The 17,480-nt window shown below is 41.9% G+C and overlaps 1 protein-coding gene across 3 annotated transcripts in view; it reads left to right on the top strand.

Moving 5' to 3' along the window:
- The window catches only part of chd6 (chromodomain helicase DNA binding protein 6), a 248,364-nt gene that overhangs the window by 130,119 nt on the left and 100,765 nt on the right, over nt 1-17,480 (top strand). For all 3 annotated transcript variants that reach the window (XM_078554815.1, XM_078554814.1, XM_078554813.1), the window contains 2 exons: nt 4,070-4,138; nt 12,059-12,114. In XM_078554815.1, coding sequence (XP_078410941.1) covers nt 4,070-4,138; nt 12,059-12,114 — 125 coding nt within the window. The remainder of the gene's footprint in view (nt 1-4,069; nt 4,139-12,058; nt 12,115-17,480) is intronic.

Here is a 17,480-nt window from a genome sequence, read left to right as displayed (position 1 = left end):
GTTACAGCTTGTCAACCCAACAAAGACCCATTTATTCCTACTCCCCGCTTCCTGTTAGCTAGCCAATCCTCTGTCCATGCTAATCAGTTACCCCCTACACCATGTGCTCTTATCTTTGATGTGGCACCTTGTCAAATGCCTTTTGGAAATCCAAGTGCACCACATCTACACGTTCCCCTTAATCCCGGCGTCTTCATTTTCCACACATAACTGAAGTCCTTAATTCCTGGCATCATTATAGTAATTCTCCTGTGCACCCTTGTTTTAGAGTTTGCAATATGGCGCATTTTATTTGATTTCTCCTACTAATTAAGTGGAATAAAAAGAGAAAATACTGGAAATACTAAGGAGGGCAGACAGCATTTGTGGAAATGAGTTAATATTTCAGTCAATGGCCTTTCATCAGACCATCAACATGAGTGAAGCAAAGCTTATTGTGTGTTGGTGAGTAATAATACTGGCCTGTGGTCACAGGGTTGACTTAAACTGTATAATTATTTGTCTGCTATTATTTAATTGCCACTTTGGCAGTGTGCAGCATTCAGATTCATGTTTTTACCTAAAGCTGAGCCAGGAAAGACTTTTAATATTCCAGTCATTGAAAGAGGATTGTTCTCCTTAAAAGAGAGAAGGGTACTGGTATCTTGAATGGAGGTGCACAAAAGTATGAAGGGGTCTGGTACTGTAAATAAGCAAATACACTGTCTCCCCTCTTGACCAAAAATCCGTTGATGGTGAAGTGGGAGTGCAGCACCAGTTCACCAGAAGTGGACGAGGTATTGAATACAAAAGCAAGGATCTAATGATGGAATTTTATAAAATGCTGGCTAGGCCACAGCTGGAACATTGCAGAAAGGACATAATTGCTCTAGAGAGAGTACAGAGAAGATTTACAAGAATGTTGCCAGGGCTTGAAAATTGCAGCTTGAGGAAAGATTGGGTAGGCTGGGTTTGTTTTCCTTGGAACTGAGGAAGCTGAGGGGTAACCTGATTGAGGTCCACAAGATTATGAGGGGGCCTAGACAGGGTAGACAGAGATGCCCTGTTTCCCCTGGCAGAGAGGTCAATTACCAGGGGGCATGGATTTAAGGTGATTGATAGAAGAATTAGTGGGGACATGAGGAAAAGCTTCTTCACCCAGAGGGTGGTGGGTGTTTGGAATTCACTGCTTGGTTTGCTGGTGGAGGCAGAAACCCTCGACTCATTTAAAAGACCCCTGGATCTGCACCTAAAGGGCTGTAACCTGCAAGGCTACGGACCAAGTGCTGGAAGGTAGGATTAGAATTGGCAGCTAGTTCTTTTTTTCATTCTTTTTCCGCTGGCACAGACATGATGAGCTGAATGGCCTCTTTCTGTGCTGTAACCTTTCTATGGATTCGCAGGTTAAATTATGAGGACAGGTTGCATAGACTATATATCCTTGTATTCCCTTGGCTATAGAAGATTGAGGGGATGGTCCAATCAAAGAGTTTAAAATGTTAAAAGATTCGCTAGGGTAGATAGGATGAGAAAATGGTGGGGGAGTCCAGAACTAGAGGGCACAATCTTGCTAGGCTGCTCAGGAGCAAAATCGAGAAGAGGGTAGTGTATATCTGGAACTTTTCTCCCCCACCACACCCTTCCTTCCAAAAGGCTGTGGATGCTACGAGTCAGTTAGAACTATCAAAACTCTCAAAGATTAATTGATTTTTGTTGGGTAAGGCTATCGAGGGATATGGAGCAAAGGTGAGTAAATACAGTTGAGGTGAAGATCAGCCACGATCTAGTTGAATGGTGGAGCAGGATTGAGGGACTGAATGGCCTCCTCCTGTTCCAAATTATTCAGCCTTTCTACCTATACAGCCCTTTGCTGTAAAATGATAACCTCTCTCTCATTAATCTCATGGTGCAATTGTGCATCTTAAGAAATCTGAGCTCCACGGCCATTAGGGACTTTCCATTTACATTGTCCAACGCATGTTTTGAGGGTTTGTACATGAAGGGCAACTAGTAGCCTGTAAATAACTGTCACATGACTTGGTTTTTCTCTTTCTCTCTCTCCCTCTCTCTATCTCTCTTCTGCTGTCTATATCTCTCACCTCGCTCCCCCCCCCCGCCCCCAAAGTCATAGTCATAGAGTCATAAGAGTTATACAGCACAGAAATGGGCCCTTCTCCCCGCCAGTCATCAAGCACCTATCTATTCTAATCCCATTTTCTAGCACTTGGCCCGTATGCTATGGGGTTTCAAGTGCTCATCTAAATACTTCTTAAGTGCTATGAGTTTTCCTGCCTCTACCGCCCCCTCAGGCAGTGTGTTCCAGATTCCAACCACCGCCTGGGTGAAAAAAGTTTTCCTCAAATCCCCTCTAAACCTCCTGCCCCTTGTATTAAACCTATGCCCCCTGGTTATTAACACCTCCGCAAAGGGGAAAAGTTTCTTCCTATCTACCCTATCTATGCCCCTTACAATTTTGTTTACCTTTAACAGGTCTCTCCTCAACCTTCTCTGCTCTAAGGAAAACAACCCTAGCCTATCCAGTCTCTCTTCACAGCTGAAACGCTCCAGCCCAGCCAACATCCTGGCGAATCTCCACCCTCTCCAGTGTAATTACATCCTATAGTGTGATGACCAGAACTACAGCTGTGGCCTAACTAGCATTTTACAACTCTAACATAACCTCCCTGCTCTTATATTCTATGCCTCGGCTAATAAAGGCAAGTATCCCACCTGCCAACTTAACCACCTTATCTACCTGTGCTGCTGCCTTCAGGGATCTATGTACATGTACACCAAGGTGCCTCTGATCCTCTGTACTTCCTGGGGTCCTACCATTCATTGTGTATTCTCTTGCCATGTTAGTCCTCCCAAAATGCATCACCTTACTCTTCTCAGGATTATATTCCATTTGCCATTGCTCTGCCCATCTTACCAGCCCATCTATATCGTCCTGTAATCTAAGGCTTTCCACCTCGCTATTTACGACACCACCAATTTTTGTGTCATCTGCGAACTTACTGATCACGTCTAAATCATTAATGTATACTACAAACAGCAAGGGTCCCAGCACCTCGATCCCTGTGGTACACCACTCGTCACAGGTTTCCAATCGCAAAAACAATCTTCGGTCATCACCTTCTGCCTCCTACCAGTAAGCCAATTTTGGATCCATTTGCCAAATTTCCCTGGATCCCAAGGGCTCTTACCTTCCTGACCATTCTCCTATGCAGGACCTTGTCAAAAGCCTTACTGAAGTCCATGTAGACTACATCAACTGCACTACCCTCATCTACACAACTAATCACCTCATTTTGTTAGACATGATCTCCCCCTGACAAAGCCATGCTGACTATCCTTGATTAATCCCTGCCCCTTCAGGTGGAGATTAATTCTGTCCCTCAGAATTTTTTCCAATAGTTTCCCTGCCACTGATGTTAGACTCACTGGCCTTTAATTACCTCGTTTATCCCTACTACCCTTCTTGAAAAATGGTACCACATTCGCTGTCCTCCAGTCCCCTGGCACCTCTCCTGTGGCCAGAGAAGATTTGAAAATTATTGTCAGAGCTCCTGCAATCTCCTCCCTTGCCTCACATAACGGCCTGGGGATTTATCCACTTTTAAGCCCTCTAAAACCGCTAATACCTCCTCCCTTTCAATGTTAATTTGTTCAAGTATATCACAGTCCCCCTCCCTGATTTTTACACCTATATCGTCCTTCTCCATAGTGAACACAGATGAAAAGTAATCATTCAAAACCTCACCTTCAACTTCCGGCTCCACGCACAGATTGCCACTTTGGTCCCTAATGGGCCCTACTCTTTCCCTGGTTATCCTCTTGCCCTTAATATATTTATAAAATGCCTTGGGCTTTTCCTTTATCTTGCCCGCCAGTGTTTTTTCATGCCCCCTCTTTCCTCTCCTGATAACTTTATTAAGTATCCCCCTACACTTTCTATACTCCCCTAGGGCTTCCGCTGTTTTCAGCCCTCTATATCTGTCTCGCTCTCGCTCGCTCTTTTCCCCCACCCCTACCCAGCAGTGAAAGTATTATACATCATTGTTTGACCATGTACTCTCACCTGTTGCAGGAGAACCAGGAGGAAGATGAATCTGCTGTCATTGAGAAGATACTGGCCATGCGCACAGTGCAGAAGGAGGTAAGACAACACGTTACAATGTGCTAAGTTAAAAACAGAAACAGAAAATCCTGGAAAATCTCAGCAGGCCTAGCAGTATCTGTGGAAAGAGAAACAGAGTAAACTTTTCGAGTCTGTATGACCCTTGTTCTTCAGTTACAATGCACAATGTAGTAAGTGGGGGTATTGACTGGGACAGGGCAACTCTGTATGCTGAATATTTATTTGTTTATAAAATCCTTCTCCAAACCTTCCCTGATGATCATCTAAAAACAACTTGTCTGGGTTTAAGGGGCTATTAAATTACACTTCAATTTTGTTGCCTGTGTCTAAGAACCACACTATAGCTTCTTGGTACAGGAAGAGAATAGCTGAGAGTCCAGATTGGTTAGATCAGCTCTGGACCATGTGTTTCCAATTCTGTCCCAGGAATCATTTTTTTCCACACAGTTGGCAGTGTAAATCAGGAACTTCCTTTCCCAAAAGCAGTGTGGATGCTGGGGACAATTTAAGTTATCAAGACTGATTTCAGCAAATTTTTGTTAGTTCTGGGTGTCAGGAAATATTGATCAAAAGCAGGTAAATGGAGTTGAGGTACAGTCTAACTATAATCCGATTGAATGATGGAACAGGCCCAAGTGGCTGAATGACCTAGTTCTGTTCCTCATGCCCCTAAGTAGTGAAGGGGATGAACCTGCACAGGTGTTAGAGCAGTCGGAGATTAGACTGTGAGCAGGTTATGGGTATAATTCAAACTAGGAGAAGGAATTTGAGTAGCGAGTGATAGGAATGAGGCTGTAGCTGAGTGGCAGTGATGCAGTTCAGAGCATTAGGAAAGAATGCTAGAATTGGAAGTAGGCTGATTGGTGACGGACAGTCAAGGCACTACTGATTCCATGCTCCTATTTACCTTGGACCCAGGAGAATGAATATCATCTCCATGTGAGTTGTTCAAATTGTCACCTGTGGCTGGATGTAGCTGACAAAAGCTGCCTGGCTGAATGGTGCCGGTTACTTGCTCTTGGACAATCCTGCTCCATGCTCTTGTTCCTTGTCCTACTGGTATATTGTACTTGTTGGGATTTGGTGAGATATACTATTTGGAATGGCCTATTTTTAGTGCACCTTCCCTTTCGATGGATATAGAATCCATCTAACAAGGGAAAAGTTTAGGCATGGAGCAGAAACGCAGTCAAAGAAATAGGCCTTTTGGAAAGGTACAGAGAGATTTAAGGATTGGTGCCTGTGGAGCAGTGGGTGTAGTGGAAGAATGAAGCATCGGTGGAGTTGAGGTGGAAGCATACGAGGACTTAGCGATTGAAGGGTGTATTCAATGACGTGCAAGTGCAAATCTCCAGGTGAATTCAAGTGAGGCAAGACCATGTAGCGGTTTGAAAGCGAGGATGAAGATTTTAAAAACAATTAATTGGCACATTGGAGTCATTGAAGCTTCACAAAAGATCAGGAATTTGGAGTGTGGGGCACTGTCGGTGATGGAGGGAGGGTAGCCTGGTGGCAGGACTCATTGTTCTGCATGAATTGCAGTGGGCAGCAAGCAAGACTGGTGAAGAGTACACTTGGAAAAACTAAGCTGAGGTGCTAACCATTGGAAGATTTGGGTTTGAGCTGCAATGTGGAGAGATGGCAGTCCTGCTAATGGTGTGAATGTTCGAAAGAAGCTCACTTTTTATCTGAAGTAGAGCACCATGGCATGACACGTCAGACTTGGTACTGGGTAGCAGCCAGGGAGGCTGATGGGTGAATGTCACAGCTTTTAGGTGCTGCCAGAGCTGAAGAGGATAAGTTTTCTTTCATATAACATTCATTGAAATGTTGACTCACCCAGTTCTTAATGTGAAACAGGCAGTTATAGAATGTACAACAGCCTTGGGATTAATGAAGGAGGTGGAGAGGTAAAGCTGTTGGCATTTTTAAATCATTATTTCACGAGATGTGGGCATTGCTGGCTAGGCCAGCATTTATTGCCAACCTTAATTGCCCTTGAGAAGGTGGTGGCGAGCTTCCTTCTTGAACTGCTGCAGTCCATGTGGTGTAGGAATGTTCACAGTGCTGTTAATCTTGATCTTAAAAAATCTGGTCTAGTCTGTAATTAGCAATAACTGGAAAGTACTGTGTAAGTAGACTAAGTTTCTTTCTTCCAGTCTTAGGCAGGGTAAACATTCTCTGCTGAGAGAGCTGAGTAGTTAATTAGCTAACTGATTGAACCTGGTTTCTCCAGCTCTAGTTCAGTTTATTATAAATTCAGGGTCCTTTAGTGCAGCTAAGGCAAACGAGTGCAGCTTTGGAACAGAGTACACAGCTGGGCGTTTCGTGAGTGGGGGAGTTCAGTGAGGATGGGAAGGAGGTGTTCCTTTCCTTTTGTATTTTCTACCTTTTTCACCCTGTAGGAAAGGAGCTAGCTGTTTGGTGAATATCTGGTAAGTGGTTAAGGTCTTTTCCAGTCCTAAGGTTTAAAATAGTATGCAAACTGGTGCTGAGTTTAATGAAATGTCTAAAAAAGGAATATAAATAAGTGAATAATTAGGTAATTAATTAATACCCATTAAAGATGGCAAGACAGGTGATGTATCAAGATTGCAGCATGTGGGAGCTCCTGGATATCAGTGTGATCCAGGGCAAGCACATATGAAGTAAGTGTTTGGGGCTTGAGGTGCTTTGGCTCCGAGCCATTGAGCTGGAGGCTGAGCTGCAGACATTGTGACACATCAGGGAGGGGGCAAGTTACCTGAATGCTTTCTACCAGGAGGCAGTCACACCACTTAGGATAGGGCCTTCTGATTTGGTCAGTGGTCAGGGACAGGATGGTGTGACTGCGAGTGAGGCAGGTAAAGGGACCCAGAAGGCAGGAGTGTCAGCCCCTGCAATTGTCCAATAGGTCTGAGGTTCTCTCAGCTTGTTTGGATGAGAGTGAGGGCGGCAGGATGGATGAGCAAACTGACCATGGCACCGTGGTACAGGAATCCATTCAAGTGGGGGGATCAAAAAGGAATGTAGTGGTAGCAGGGGGCAGCATAGTGAGGGGGGATTGACACTGTTCTCTGCAGCAAAGAGCAAGAGTTCAAGCGGCTCTGTTGCTTGCCTAGTTCCAGGGCTCGGGGCATCTTCTCAGGGTTGGAGAGCAACTTGTAATGGGAGGAGGAGGATCCAGTTGTGGCTACCAAAGACATAGGTAGAGCTAGGAAAGAGTTTCTGCATAGACAGTCTGAGGAACTAGGTGCTAAATTAGAAAAGCACAACCTCAAAGGTAATAATCTCATACAAATTGGCATAGGGGGGCATAAAATTAGAGAGATGAATACATAACTCAAAGATTGGCATGGGAGAAGTGGGTTCCGGTTCGTGGGGCACTAGGGAAAGTGGGGGCTATACCATTGGAATGGTCTACATCTGAACTGTGCTGGGACCAGTGTTCACGCAAGCCTCATAACTAGGGAATTAGAGAGTGTTTTAAACTAAATAGTGAAAGCAAGGGATAAAATTTAGGAAGGTGCGGTAAATCAATGAGTGCAGAAAAAGCAAGAGAGAAAGGTATTAATGTGGGAAATAATAAAGACCGTGACAGGACGGGACAGAGAGTACAAGGGAGTACAAATCTAAGAGTAAATCAGCAGATAAGTCTACAGGTTACAAAAATAATAAAAGGACAAAACTAAAGGCTCTGTACCTGAATGCACGTAGCACTCGAAACAAAACGTAGGAAATTGAGAGTGCAAATAGAAATAAATACGTTCGATTTGATAGCCATTGGAGAGACATGGCTGCAGGATAACATAGATTGGGACCTGAATATTAAAGGATACGTGATATTTAGGAAGGACAGGAAGCTAGGAAAAGGTGGAGAGGTGGCTCTGTTAATTAAAGAGGGATGACTTAAGTTCAGGAAACCAGGATGTAGAAGCGGTTTGGGTTGAGATGAGAAATGATAAAGGAAAGAAGTCACTTGTGGAAGTAGTTTACAGGCCCCTAACAGCAACCATACAGCAGAATGGGGTATAAAGGAAGAAATAATGGGAGCTTCTCAGAAAGGTACGGCGATAATCGTGGGGGATTTTAATCTGCATATAGACTGGGAAAATCAGATGGGCAAATGTAGCCTTGATGAGGAGTTCATAGAATGTTTTTGAAATAAAGAACAACATGTTCTGACACCAACCAGAGAGCAGGCTGTATTAGACCTCATATTGTGCAACAAGATAGGATTAATTAATGACCTCATAGCGAAGGTGCCCGTAGGTAGCAGCGATCATAATATGATTGAATTTTACATTCAAATTGAGGGAGAGAAGCAATGGGCCCTAGGCAAGAATCTTAGACTTAAATAAGGGCAATTATGAAGGCATGAAAACAGAGCTAGCTAAAGTGGACTGGCAAATTAGGCTAAGGGTTAGGTCAATAGAGACGCAGTGGTGGACATTTAAGGGGATATCATAGAATTCACAGAATAGATACATTCCAACGAGAAAGAAAAATTCCAAGGGGAGGGCTACCATCCGTGGTTAACTAAAAAAATTAAGAAATAGTATCAGACTTAAAGGAAAAGCATATAATTGTGCAAAGATGGGTGGCGGGTTAGAAGATTGGACAGAATATAAAAAACAGCAAAGAAAGACCAAAAGATTGATGAGGAGATATTAGATAAAGAAAAAATTAGAGTACAAGAGAAAGCTAGCTAGAAATATAAAGACAGATAGTAAAGAGTTTCTATAGGTATTTGAAAAAGAGTTAACAAAGTGAGCATTGGTCCTATAAAAAATGAGCCTGGGGAATTAATAGTGGAAAATAAGGAGACGGCAGCTGAATTGAACTGGTATTTTTCACCGATCTTCACTATAGAGGATGCAAGTAACATCCCAGAAATGGCTGCAAATCAGGAAATAGAAGGGGTGGAGGGGGAGGAGCTCGGGAAAAATACAATCACCATGGGAGTGATACTGAGCAAGTTGTTGGAGCTGCGGGATGACAAGTCCCCGCGTCCTGATGGACTTCATCCTAGGGTTGGTGCGTTGATTTTAATTCTTCAAAATTCCCTAGATCCTGGGAAGGTTCCATTAGATTGGAAATTAGTGAATGTAACTCCTTTATTCAAAAAGGGAAGGAGACAGAAAGCCAGAAATTACAGGCCAGTTAGCTTAACATTTGTCATAGAGAAAATGTTAAAGCTATTATTAAAGATGTTATAGCAGGGCACTTAGCAAAATTCAGGGTGATCAGGCAGAGTCAGCATGGTTTTGTGCAAGTGAAATCATGTTTAACCAATTTATTGGAGTTCTTTGAAGAAGTAACATATGCTGTGGATAAAGGGGAATCGTTGGATGTATTGTATTTAGATTTCCAGAAGGCATTTGATAAGGTGTCACATTAAATGTTATTACAAAAGAATAGAAGCTCATGGTGTAGGGGGTACCATATTGGCATGGGTAGAAGATTGGCTGGCTAACAGGAAACAGAGAGTAGCATAAATGGGTCCTTTTCTGATTAGCAACTTGTAACAAGTGGTGTGCCACAGGGATCAGTGCTGGGGTCTCAACTTTTTGCAATTTATATAAATGACTTGGATGGATGGACCGAAGGTATGGCGGCTAAATTTGCTGATGACACAAAAATAGGTTGGATAGTAAGAGAACACATGGAGGCTACGAAGGGATGTAGATAGGTTAAGTGAGTGGGAAAAGACCTGGCAAATGCAGTATAATGTGTGGGAAAGCCTGAAATTGTTCATTTTAGCAGGAAAAATAAAAAAGAAACATATTACCTAAATGCTGGGAGATCACAGAGCTCGGATGCAGCGGGATATAGGGGTCCTAGTGCATGAATCACAAAAGGTTAGTATGCAGGTCCAGCTAGAATGTTATCATTTATTGTGAGGGGAATTGAATACGAAAGTAGGGAGGTTATGCTTCAATTATTCAGGACATTGGTGAGACCACATCTGGAGTACTGTGTACAGTATTGTCTCCTTATTTAAGGAAGGATGTAAATTCATTGGAAGCAGTTCAGAGAAAGTTCACTAAACTAATACCTGGATTGGGAGGGTTGTCTCATGGGAAAAGTTGGACAGGCTAGACTTGTATCTGTTGGAGTTTAGAAGAATAAGAGGTGACTTGATTGAAACATATCAGATCCTAAGGGAATAAAAACAGAAAATGCTGGAAAAACTCAGCAGGTCTGGCAGGATCTGTGGAGAGAGAAACAGGGTTAACGTTTCGAGTCTGTATGACTCTTCAGAGCTTCTTCAGAGCCATATGGACTTGAAACGTTAACTCTGTTTCTCTCTCCACAGATGCTGCCAGACCTGCTGAGTTTTTTCAACATTTTCTGTTTTTATTTCAGATTTCCAGCATCCTCAGTATTTTGCTTTTAGCTAAGATCCTGAGGGGTTTTGACCTGGTTGATGTGGAGAGATGTTTCCTCTTATGGGAGAATCTAGCACTAGGGAGGCCACTTTAAAACAAGGGGTCGCCCATTTAGGACAGAGAGGAGGAGAATTTTTTTCTCGAGTTGAGAGTCTTTAGAGCTCTCCTCCTCAAGAGGTGGTGGAACCAGAGTCTTTGAATTTTTTTAAGGCAATGGTAGATTCTTGATAAGCAAGGGAGTGAAAGGTTTTCAGGGGTAGACTGGAGTGTGGAGTTGAGGTTACTATCAGATCAGCCGTGATCTTTTGAATGACAGAGCAGGCTCGAAGGGCCCACTGGCCTAGCCCTGCACCTAATTCATATTTTCGTATGTATGTATATTCGTATCTTTATCCTTTACTCAAATCCTCTTGTAATAAACACCAACGTATCATTTACTTTCTTGATTGCTTGCTGTACGTGCCTGTTAGCTTTCAGTGACTCATGAACAAGGACACCCAAGCCCCTTTGAAGTTCAACACTTCGCAGCCTCTCACCATTTAAGAAATACTCTGTATTTCCTACAAAAATGGATAACCTCTCATTTCTCAACATTTTAATCCATCTGCCAAATTTTTGCTTACTCACTTGGCCTGTCTAAATCCCCTTGAAGTGTCTTTGCATCCCCCTCACAACTCTCACTTCCACCCAGTTTTGTGTCGTCTGCAAACTTGGAAATATTACATTTAATCACCACATCCAAATCATTGATATAGATTATGAATAGCTGGGGTCAGGTCCCCCCACTAGTCACAGCCTGACAACCTGAAAAGGACCCTTTTATTCCTACTCCTGTTGTCTGTCTGTAAACCAGTTCTCAATCCATGCCAGTATATACCCCCAATCCCATGTGCTCTAATTTTGTTTACTAACCTCTTGTCTGGGACCTTATCGGTTGAAGTTGTTGATGAACTGCGATGGTATTGGTAGTGAGGGAAATTAGTGAGGGTAGTTTTGTGTTAAGCAACTGTAATAAAGCAGTACAGGCTACCATTACTGTAGGATCCCAATTCAAATTTAGTGTGAATGAAGAAGAGTGGGCTGTTGTGATGAGATGGGGAGAGCTTGGGCTGTACAGATGAGCAAAGAAGTTGTAGGTAGGATCTATTATAAGTAGTCAATTATGTAAGGGCTTGTAAGGGTAAACCATAAAAGGTTGGTTCCACTGGTTAATTGGTATTGAGATATACAGTTTCTGGCTTTATACCAGGAAAGGGTAGGGGGCAACGAGTGGGGAGGTAGAGAGCACCTTTTCTTTATTACGAATGGTACTTTTCTGCTCGTGGCTAATGAAACCATGTAAATTATGACATTTAATAGATAGTTGGAAAAGATACTTTGGGAAACAAATGCTAGAGGGTAAAAAAAAAAGGGATTAGAGTGTGAAACTGTATGGATTCACTGTGGGCCCCATGGATGCTGCCTGTGCTGAAATGTCTGACTCTGAAAAGATTCATTGAGCATTGTGGGTGAACAATTAAACAACTTGTCAGCGTCATTGACTTCCAATTTTTGTGTATTTCAACAGACTCCTGGTGGGAAGCTGCAGGAGATTGAAGAATTCTACGTCAAGTACAGAAATTAGTAAGTATCAAGAGCGAAGGAGAGAAATAGGGTATTTTCTGTCTCTGATTTTATCACACGTAACAGATTCACAGTTTGGGTGCAGCAGGTTTGGCTGGCACATCTTGGCCTTAGTCCTCCATCAATCCAGGAAATTGCACAGGCACTGGCCATAATTTTTCAACCTTCCTTACACTCGGGTTGTGCCAGAGGACTGGAGAATTGCAAACATTACACTCTTGTTCATAAATGGGTGTAAGGCTGAGCCCAGCAACTACACACCAGTCAGTTTAACTTCAGTGGTGGGGAAACTTCTAGAAACTATGATTCGGGAGAGAATTAATAGCCACGTGGACAAATGCGGGTTAATTAAGGAGAGCCAGCATGGATTTCTCAAGGGAAAATCGTGTTTAACTAGCTTCCTGAAGTTTTTGAAGAGGTAACAGAGAGGGTCATTGGGACAATGCTGTTGATATGGCGTAAGTGGACTTCCAAAAGGCATTTGATACAGTGTTGCACAACAGACTTGTGAGAAAAGTTATAGCTCATGGAATAAAAGGGACAGTAGGAACATGGGTAAAAAATTGGCTGAGTGACAGGAAGCAGGGAGTAATGGTTAATGGATATTTATCAGGCTGGAGGAATGTTTGTCGTGGAGTTCCCCAGAAGTTGGTATTGGGACCCTTGCTTTTCCTGATATATATTAATGATCTAGACCTTGGTGTACAAGGCACAATTTTAAAAGATGCGGATGATACAAAACTTGGAGCATTGTAAACTGTGAGAGTGACAGTGTAGAACTTCAAAAGGACATAGACAAGTTTGTGGTACGGGCAGATAGTTGGCAAATGAAGTTCAGTGCAGAGAAATGTGAGGTGATACATTTTGGTAGGAAGAACATGGTGAGACAGTATAAAGTAAAATGTACAACTCTAAAGGGGGTGCAGGAGCAGAGGGACCTGGGTGTATATGTGCATAAGCTATTAAATGTGGAAGAACAGATTTAGAGAGCAGTTAACAAAGCATATTGGTATCCTAGGCTTTATTAATATGTGCATAGAGTACAAGAATAAGGAGGTTATGTTGAACTTGTATAAGACACTAGTTAGACCTCAGCTGGAATATTGCTCACAGCTCTGGCAAGATGTGAAGGCATTAGAGAAAGTGCAGAAGAAGTTACGAGAATTTTATCCGGAGATGAGGAACTTCAGTTATGAAGTAAGATTGGAGAAGCTAGGACTCTTTTCCTTGGAGAAAAGAAGACTGAGAAGAGATTTGATAGAGTTATTCAAAATCATGAGCAGAAAAGACAGAGTAGATAGGGGAAAACTGTTGCCACTTGCGAAAGCATCGAAAGTGAGAGGGTACAGATTTAAAGTAATTGGCAAAAGAAGCAAAAGCGATAGGGGGAAAAGCTTCTACACACAGCAAGTGATTTGGTCTGGAATGCAGTGCCTGGGTAGGTTCAATTGAGGCATTCAAGAGGAAATGAGATGATTATTTGAAAAGAAACAATATGCAGGATTACTGAGAGAAAGCAGGAGAATGACGCTAAGTGAAATGCTCATTCGGAGAGCCAGTGCAGATACGATGGGCCGAATGGCTGTATCAATTCTGTGAGGTCCTGCTTGGTTTAGTTGGTCTCACTGTTGCCTTCACACAGAATTTTGTGGTTTTGAGTCCCACACTAGACATGGTGAATGTAATCTCGACATTATCAAAGGTCTACCCCTCAGTTGGGCCATGAGTCAGGTCATTGTTTAGCTGGACATTAAACCTGTGATGGGAAGATGGTGGGAATGGTATTTGGGATGAAGCAGAACATTTTGGAGCTGAAGGGCCTTCATCTAAATCTGTTGTGCATGATGGGCTGAATGGCCTCCTCCTGTAATGCATCATTGTATGATCTTTGAGAAAACCTTGTACTTAGTCTCATTCCTTTCTGCTGTTCCTTTTTTCTTTTCAATAAATTTACCCACTTAAAAAAAAACTCTGGATTTTGCTTCCACCAATATTTCTCATTGGGCATTCCATATCCAAATAACTCTTTGCATAAAAAAAACTTGCTTCTAACCTCTCCCTTCATTCTTTTGTTATTGATCTTAGATTTGTAATCTCCAGTCACTGATTCGAGGGCCAGTAAAAACAGCTTTTCCATTTTTACTTTATTAAAATCTCCATTGGATCTGTTTTTAAACTCTGTGCTGAGAAGAGCCCCAGAGTTTCTCAGAGTCATAGATCCCTTACATATGTACATGCGATACAGGAGCAAGAGTTGACCATAGTCTTTCAAGCATGTTCCACCATTCAACACAGTCATGGCTCATCTTTGGCTTCAACTCTTATGTTCCCAACTGCTCCCTATATCCCTTGATTCCGTGAGAGCGAAAATCAGTCCATCTTAACCTTGAATATATTTAGAGGGAACTAAGGTAGAGAATTCCAGAGATTCACAACCCTCTGATTGAAGAAATTTATTTTCATCTAAGTCTTAACCGATCGGCCTCTTACCCTGTGCCTGTGCGTCCATGTTACAGATTTTCCAGCTAGGGAAACCAACCTCTCATTGACTACCCTGTCAAGCCTCTTTAGAATCTTGTAAATTTCAATGAGATCACCTCTTTCTTCTAAACCCCAGAGAATAAAGGCCCAATTTATTCAGCCTGTCACCATGGGACAACCCTTTTGTCCCAGTGAACCTTTGTTGTAAGTATCCCCTTCCTTAAATATGGACACCAAAACTGTGTACAAAAGCCCAGGTGTTACCTCACCAAAACCCTGTACAATTGCGGCAAGAATTCCTTATTCTTGTACTCCCATCTCCTTGCAATAAAGACCAACATTCCATTTGCCTTCCGAATTGTTTGCTGCACCTGCATACTAACAGTGTTCCTTCTCTCAAGTCCCTCTGAATATCAACATTTACAAATTTCATGCCTTCAACAAAAAATCCTATTTTTCTATTCTTAGAAAACCCACAATTCCCAACATTAGATTCCATCTGTTATCTTGATACCCACTCACTTAACCTGGCTATATTTCTTTGCATGCCCTCCTCATGGTTTGCATTCCCTCGTTTTGTATCATCAGCAAACTTAGATACATTGCTCTTTGTGTCTTCATTTAAGTCATTAATATAGATTGTAAATACCGAGACCCCTGCATGGATCCTTGTGGCACTCCAGCCACAGCCTGCCAACTTGAAAATGCCCCATTTGTCCCTACTCTGCTTCCTCTCTGTTAACAATCATCTATCCATGCTAATATGTTATCGCCAACCCGTTGAGCCCTTATCTTGTGTGTTAACCTTTTGTGTGGCACCTTATCGAATGCATTTTGGAAATCCAAATGTACAACACATTGTACCCACTGGTTCCTCTTTATCTAACCTACTCGTTGCATCCTCAAAAAACTGTAATAAATTTGCCAAACACAATTTCCCTTTATCAAACCATATTGACTTTGTCTGATTATACTTTGATTTTCTAAGATTTTTGTTAAGACTTCCTTAATAAGAGATTCCAGTATTTTCCTGATGACTGATGTTGCCTAACTGGCCTGTAGTTCCCTGTTTTCTTTCGCTCTCCTTACTTGAATAGCAGTGTTAGATTTGCTAACTTCCAATCTGCTGGGACTGCTCTAGAATCTAGGGAATTTTGGAAAATCATAACCAGCCGATCCACTATTTCCGTAGCTAACTCTTTTAGAACCCTAGGATGTGGGCCATCAGGGCTGCAAGTTTGTCGGATTTTAGCCCCTTAAATTTCTCCAATAATTTTTTTCTGCTGGTATTCATTATCTTAAATTCATCCTTCTTATTAGCACCTTGGTTACCCTCTATTTCTGGTATATAATTTGTGTCTCTACTGTGAACACAGATGCAAAATATTTGTTTAATGTCTAATTAACCCAGTCTCATTGCATAATGCCAGATCCAAAATAGTTCTATGCCTAAGATAAAGGCAAAATACTGCGGATGCTGGAAATCTGAAACAAAAACAAAAAATGCTGGAAAAACTCAGCAGGCCTGACAGCATCTATGGAGAGAAAGACAAAGTTAACGTTTCAAGTCCGTATGACCCTTCTTCAGAGCTAAACTTTTAACTCTGAAGGAGAGTCATACGGACTTGAAACGTTAACTCTGTCTTTCTCTCCATGGATGCTGTCAGACCTGCTGAGTTTTTCCAGCATTTTTTGTTTTAATTCTATCCCTAGTTTGTTTTGCACTTGGGATGGCACAGAATGAGGCCATTTGACCCATCACTCCCCAAGCGAGGACCTCTGCACCCCTGGTATCATTTTAACTAATCTGCTCTGCACCCTATCCATGTCTTTAAGATCATTCCTAAAGCAAAGTGCTCAAAATTAGACATGCCCTGAATGCAGCCTAATCGATGATTTCTACAGTTTTAATGTTCTGTTTTTATTCTCTCTACCACTATTAAACTACCCTATATTCTTTATTTTTCTTTGCAATTTTATGAACTTATTTATGTACACTTGAAGCTTTATGTACCTAAACCTCTGTCTCTCTGTTCCTCAACTTTTCAAGTTTGAACCATTTAGTGTGTATTCCCTCTGTGTTCTTCCTCCCAGAATGCATCGCTTCACACTTTTCTGCATTAAATGTTATCTGATATATAATTGCCCAATCTACTAATATGTCTGACCTTCTGATTCCTTGCCCTCTTTGTTTTCTTTTGCTTATTGTGCTGATACAGACACACACACAAGCAATGGTCCCAAAAGTGACCCTTTTAAATCTAGAAATCAGCCATTTATCATCATTCTCTTGTTTCCTATCCTTAACCAACTCACTATGTAGTCAGTCCATCACATTCTCTAATACCATGAGCGTCTATTTTGCATCCAGGTTCCTATGCGAAACCTTTTGAATAAATTTTGAAAATCCATGCACACACCATCAATGGCATTTCCTTGATGAGTACAATGTGTTGCACTCCCCCTGCCCAAAGAATTCGATTGAGTTTGTCAAATATGACTTAGCTTTTACAAAACCATTCTGGCTGTTTTCAACACATTTAACCCATGTTGTTCTAGATAAGTAACTTTTCTTTCCCCATATTTTGTCTTCAAGTAGCTTATGCACTACTGATGCTAAGTTGGCTGGCCTATAGTTACCTGCTTATTCCTTGCTCCTTTGATCATTTCACAAGGGCTTTTCAAATTATTTATTTTGTTTTGTAATATCACTAAGGCCCAGTGATTTGCATGAGTTTTTTTATGCATAGAACTAAGAATTAATGAAGGACTGAAATGCATATCATTGACTCAGCAACATCTACATAGGCAACTGACAGACTTAGAAATTTTTACATTCTGCACCTTTGTGGTTGATGGTCTAGAGCCATCAATACTGAGCCTTC

Source organism: Cetorhinus maximus, chromosome 13 (assembly GCF_964194155.1).
Source record: "Cetorhinus maximus chromosome 13, sCetMax3.hap1.1, whole genome shotgun sequence".
Classification (NCBI taxonomy): Eukaryota; Metazoa; Chordata; class Chondrichthyes; order Lamniformes; family Cetorhinidae; genus Cetorhinus; species Cetorhinus maximus.
Note: the sequence above shows the minus strand (reverse complement) of the source record. Positions and strands in the feature narration are given on the sequence as shown.